The 6,000-nt window shown below is 31.3% G+C and overlaps 1 protein-coding gene across 1 annotated transcript; it reads left to right on the top strand.

Annotated features, from left to right (window-relative positions):
* Positions 1–1,537: 1,537 nt before the first annotated feature.
* On the top strand, positions 1,538–3,246 carry LOC117921441 (protein BIG GRAIN 1-like A). Its single transcript, XM_034839292.1, has one exon. The coding sequence runs from the start codon at positions 1,871–1,873 to the stop codon at positions 3,080–3,082; it is 1,212 nt and encodes a 403-aa protein (XP_034695183.1). The 5' UTR covers positions 1,538–1,870; the 3' UTR covers positions 3,083–3,246.
* Positions 3,247–6,000: the final 2,754 nt, after the last annotated feature.

Below are 6,000 nucleotides of genomic sequence, written 5' to 3'. Positions count from 1 at the left end.
AAAAATGATAGAGAGGATCAGGGCTTTGTTTAGGAACGTTTTTAAAAATAGTTCTTGAAAAACAAATTTTAAGTAATAACATATATTTTAGAATAAATTTAAATCTTGAAAATTTTTCAATCCATTTTTAATGTTTCTATTATACGTCGTGTTCTATTTCCATCATATTTTTATAATTACCATTTAAAACAATTCATATATTTTTTTTAAATAACTCTTAGTATATAATATTTTATTTTCAAACACAATCCTCAAAAACCAATTAAAATATTTTTTAAAAACAACATATTTTTTAAATAATTCTCAAACAATTTCCAAACACAACCTTAACATTTTTTAATATATATATATATATATATATATAATTTTTATTAAAAAAAAAAAAAAAAAAAAAAGCAGGTGACAAATCATTTCAATTTATAAGAGTGGACTCCGATGTCCATTATCAAACCCAATAAATGCTCACAAATTCTACCAGTAGAAATCAATGCCAGTAAGATCTTTCCCCGTCAAGGAAGATCTCTCAGTGGCTGGGCGGATTTCCTTGACACCACTGCCTCAACAGAGAAAAATAAAGATGAAGTTTGCCATACTAAAAAATAGGACAGTATGGTAAATACCTAGACCACTGAAATCAATTCTCATTTGGATACCAAATTCAATGCCTTATTAATATATATATATATAGATAGTTAAAATATGAAGAAAAAAAATTACCATAAATATTATTAATGTGTGAACATTATTTTTACTGCCCCATATTAATTCTTTATATAAAAAAATATATTAAATATTTTTCAAATATTAGGTACAACAAATCTTATGTATATACCTGCTTTTCTTAAATTCTTTAACTATACCAAGCCCTATAAATATCTAACCAACATACCAAGCTATCATGGAAAGCCACCAAAATAGGTTAAAAATCGATTAAAAAAAATATAAATATTTTTTTCGAATCCCGAAATAAACTAAATCCAAGAATAAGAAGGATTTCAATAAATTATTTTTTATAAAGATTTTAATTCTTTTTTTAAAAAAATAATAATAATGATAATAGTGTAGAATGAATTCATCCTTCTAATCAAATGAATTGGCTCCCACTCTCGAATTCCCCTTAGACATCCCCCATTGTCTAACTTCGAAGTTACAACCTACCTTTGGAATATTCAAAAGACACAAAATCATGATTAAAAGTCTTATATCTTTTACTTTATTGTAAATTTTTTTTGAATTAACCCTAAGTAAATATCAATAAGGAAGTGTTGGGAAATTTTTTCAATATTGGTGTGACCCATACACTTCAATAATTTACCCTCCTTTCCAAGAAAAAAAGCAAAGGATCTTACGTCACTTCATGTGAAGGGGAAGTTAATTAATATTAATATAAAAATAAATCGTAAATAAAAGGAATAAGATATTGATATGTGTGTGCCACGTCATGGGAGCCAACCTGGCAGGGGTTGAGGTAGGATTTGTGGTTCACGCGCTTGAAGGGGATATAAGAGCGAGTGCAGGAGAGAGACACAGAGCTCTCTTCTCTCTTCTCTCTCCACAGGCGTGGCTTTTGGCTTTCATTTCCCTTCTCAGAGCCATCAAGCACCCATCAATGGCTGTGTCTGCTTTGTTTCCTTTCTCGTTTGCATTCACACAGTGAAAGCAAAAGGGGAGATTGAGGAAAATCTTTGTTGTCGAAGAGATGTCCATGTCTTCTCAATTTCCTCACTTGTTCTTTGCTTCTTCTCTCAGCTTTTGACGCTATCAAGCCAGACAGTAAAGAGGGAGTAGCATCATTCGAAACGCTGCGTTTCAACTCTCTCGCGTTTTCTCTCGTTTTCTAGCTTGGGCCTTGGGGTTCTTCTATAAAGAGATGCAGAGGTGGGATAAATCGCTCCGTGAGGATCGGTACCGGAACGGTAGAGAAAATCCGTCCTTCTCGTCGACTCTGCTCGACGCGATTTACAGGTCGATCGACGAGGGTGGTGAAGGGGAGGAAGAGCTGGTTCTGTACAGAGAAACTATGAGGAAGAAGCACAGTAATTGCACTGTGAATAAGGAGGAGGACGAAGAGATGGCGAGTCTTAGGAGAGCCATCATGATCGAAAAATGGATGGAGAAGAAGGTGAGCGAGAAGGTGGTGGTTCGGCGAAAGTCCATGGCGGATTTCGAGAGAAGGTCGCGGAACGATCGCGATTCTTTTTTCCTGAATTCGACTTCGAGCTCCTCCGACTCCAGCTCGGGAGGAGGATTCTCGTCGTCGGAGGCGGAATCTGTAAGGTCGTCTGGTTTTCAGAGACCGAAGCCGATACGAACCAGCACGTCGGTTCCACCGGAGAATCACCACCACCTTATGTTTGACAATTATCACGACAGAAATTACATTGCGTCACAGAAGCCAAAGCACGAAGGCGGTTTCGTGAAGACGAAGTCTCGAGCGCTGAAGATCTACGGCGATCTCAAGAAGGTGAAGCAACCAATCTCTCCCGGCGGCCGCCTCGCGAGCTTCCTCAACTCTCTCTTCACAACCGGAACCGCCAAGAAAGCGAAGATATCCTCGTCGGAAGACTCTACACCAGAACGCAAATCAAAGTCCGGCCACACGTCCACATGCTCATCAGCCTCCTCCTTCTCCCGCTCCTGCCTGAGCAAAACGCCGTCATCCAGAGGCAAACTCAGCAACGGCACGAAGCGATCAGTGAGATTCTACCCCGTCAGCGTCATAGTCGACGAAGACTGCCGTCCCTGCGGCCACAAATGCTTGTACGAAGACGGCAAACCGATACGAACTGTAACAAACTTCATCAACGAAGACATCAAGCTCAACATCGACCACAACCGCCGAGTGGAAGAAGCCGCAAGAGATCTGCTGAAAAATTACCAAAAGAAAAACGAATCGTACCTGAGAGAAGCCGCCAACCATGAAGATTCCGACGACGATGCAGCGAGCTGCGCCAGCTCAGATCTCTTCGAGCTCGATAACCTCTCAGCCATCGGAATCGATAGGTACCGCGAAGAGCTTCCAGTGTATGAAACTACTCGCATGGATACGAATCGAGCCATTGCCAGCGGCTTGATTCTCTAATTTCCAAATCCAAAAAATCCAAAACAAAAAAAAACTGTCTTTTTCTTTTTTCTTGAATTTTATGGTTTTTGGGGGTTTACATCAAGAGAATAAAATTTCTCTCTTTCCTTTTTTGTTTTTTTCTTCAGGTTTTTTTGTTCAGTTCAGATGTTTGATTTTTTTTTCTTTTTTTTTTTTTTTTTGGGTTTTAGTTTTTGGTGAAAAGAATGATTGCACAGAGACAGATCTTCAAACCGAGAGAAAGTAAAGAGCAAGGAATTCTAAGATTCGCCTCCACACGCCAAATGAAAAAAATAAATGAAAATTATAAAAAAAAAAAAAAAAAAAAAAAAAAAACCCATAAAAGTAAGAACTTTTGCTTTCTATCTCCCTCCCCATGGGTCCTCTCATTTGAAAAAAAAAAATATATATATTTCTTTCATGTAATTCCTTCATATAAAACAAAATACATGACCCAAATATTTTTGAGCTCGTCTTTTCAAATGACTTCATCGTAGATTTTGTAAGATGCCGATTTTTCACAAATTTAAGATAAATACAAGTTGATATCTAGATGTCGTGCTTGAGACTTTATCTTTGACAAATTTAAGATAAATACAAATGAATATGAATATAAAATCTTGTGTTTATATTACTCACATGAATTTGTTCGAGAAATTTAAGTAGTAAATGATGTAAAATATTGAATAATATTTTAAAATTAGGGGAGGAAAGAGGTGGATGGGGTTGAAAATGGAGGGGGAGAGGAGGAGGAGAAAGAATGGTCTCAAAAGAAGAAGACAAGAGGATCTAACTCATAAGATATGATGTTGGGAGTCGAGTGAAAAAAATGGTAAAAAACTTTACACTAGTGTTGTTAAGATGTCAAAATGGGTGGGCTTCTTCTTATTTTTCTATTCCTTCTAATTCAAATGAGTGAGAATTTGTTTGTCTTATTTCTTGGAGTTGCCAAGATGTAGATATACTTTTTGGTTTTCATGTCAATGGGATGGAGAAGAGGACAAGGGTATCACAACAATTGTCCTAAAATAGATTTTCAAAACATTATGTTTGATTCCCGATAAATTTGAGGAAAAATACAAAGAAAATAAAATAAAATTTAAAGTAATAAAAATTAAATTTAATAAATTATTTTTATATATTACTTTAAACTTATTTTAACTATCTCATAAAAAGACTAAATAATTTGAAAATGTATAATTTTTTAATTATTTTTTTTTATATTTTTCATGTTATAACTGAATATAAGAAAATTATTTTTTTAACATTTTTTTTATTTCTGATTTATAGAATCAAACATAACATAACGTTTAGTAGTTAAATTAAAATATGAGTGAAAATATAAAGTGATTTTTTGTAATTTATTCAAAGATGTATTACTCAAGCATTGCAAAGTACTATGGTGAATGTCTTCATTTAATTTCATTGGACCCATATAAAATAAAAATAAAAATATGAATAAATGTATTTATCAAGAATATAGTCAAAGGTAGAAAATAAATAAATTGTGAATGAAAAATATGGAATATAAAAGAAAATGATTAAGATACAAATAATATGATTATGATATGTAAAATTTTGATACTACAATTCTTCGGTATTGTCGAATTTTGATCCATTAAGGTATATAATTTTAATGGCTAATAATAACAATATATAATTTGATTTTTGGGTATTTTATTAAAGGAATATCTAGGTAATATTTTCTTAAAATGTGATGTTTAAAATCTATTTGGAAGGTGATTTTAAGAGGATTAGAATTTTAATTATAAACATTTGAATGGAAAATTTTCAAAAATTTCTTTTAAAAATCTATTGAATTACTTGATTAATACTTGTAAGGTACTTTAAAATATATATATATATATATATATATATATATATATATATTATATATATATATATATATATATATATATCTAAATACTAAATAATTTAATTTATGTGAGTATTGGTGATAGAAATAGAGATAAAAATAAAATTCCTTTCACCATTTTTATAAAATAAATATTTATTATATTTTTTTATTGCATAACTTATTCAATAAGTTCATTAAAAATGGAGTAATATTTATTTTAAAGCTTAACTACCATTAACTTAGAATCCACCCTCATCCAAGATTATAAAGTGGATCAAACTTACGTTTGGAAAGTGTTTTCGAAAACTGTTTTAAAAAACTGCTTTTGAGAATATTTTTTGAAAAGTATTTTTTGATGTTTTATAAAATAAAAACATGTTTAGAAACCTGAAATATTCTTAATTTTTTTTATATGTATTTTTAAATATGTTTTAAAAATAATTTTAATTTGTAGTGTTTTATTTTTAATCATTCACCGTATTTATATAATTAACTTTAATAGTAAAAGAACAAACAAAACTAAGTAAAAGTAAATAAAAAATATTCTCTTAAAATACTATATTTCTTTGTTTGTGTTGGACAATAGTAGCTATTTACCTAACAGAATCCTAGGCTTTAGAGATTTTTTCTTTTAATTAATTTGTTAAAAGGGATAAAATTATCCTCATATTTATAAATTTAATCCTTCATATATTCTTATCTAAAAAATAACTCATTTTTTATATAAATATCTTTTATTATTTTAAATATTTATATATAGATTTTAAAAGAAATGTTAATTTTTATAAGAATTTATCTAAATTAAGAAATTAAATTACTAAAATGAGGTTTTTTATTTTCTTATTCCTCCAACAAATTATGATTATAATTTAGTTTTAGGGTTGTGAGTAGGGTGGGCTTAATAATGAATGTTTTGTACTGGCAGCTTGGATATTGATTGGATGGAGCCAAGTCTCTTCAAAACCACTCTTTTGGTGAAGCCGCAATCATAGGCCTTAAGGTCAGCAAAAGAGTTCATTTTTATTTCCATTCTCCATTGCCCAAAGTCAAAAGTGTTCTC

Source organism: Vitis riparia, chromosome 9 (genome assembly GCF_004353265.1).
Source record: "Vitis riparia cultivar Riparia Gloire de Montpellier isolate 1030 chromosome 9, EGFV_Vit.rip_1.0, whole genome shotgun sequence".
Classification (NCBI taxonomy): Eukaryota; Viridiplantae; Streptophyta; class Magnoliopsida; order Vitales; family Vitaceae; genus Vitis; species Vitis riparia.
The sequence above is the reverse complement of the archived record's forward strand: the minus strand, read 5'-3'. Positions and strand labels throughout refer to the sequence as shown.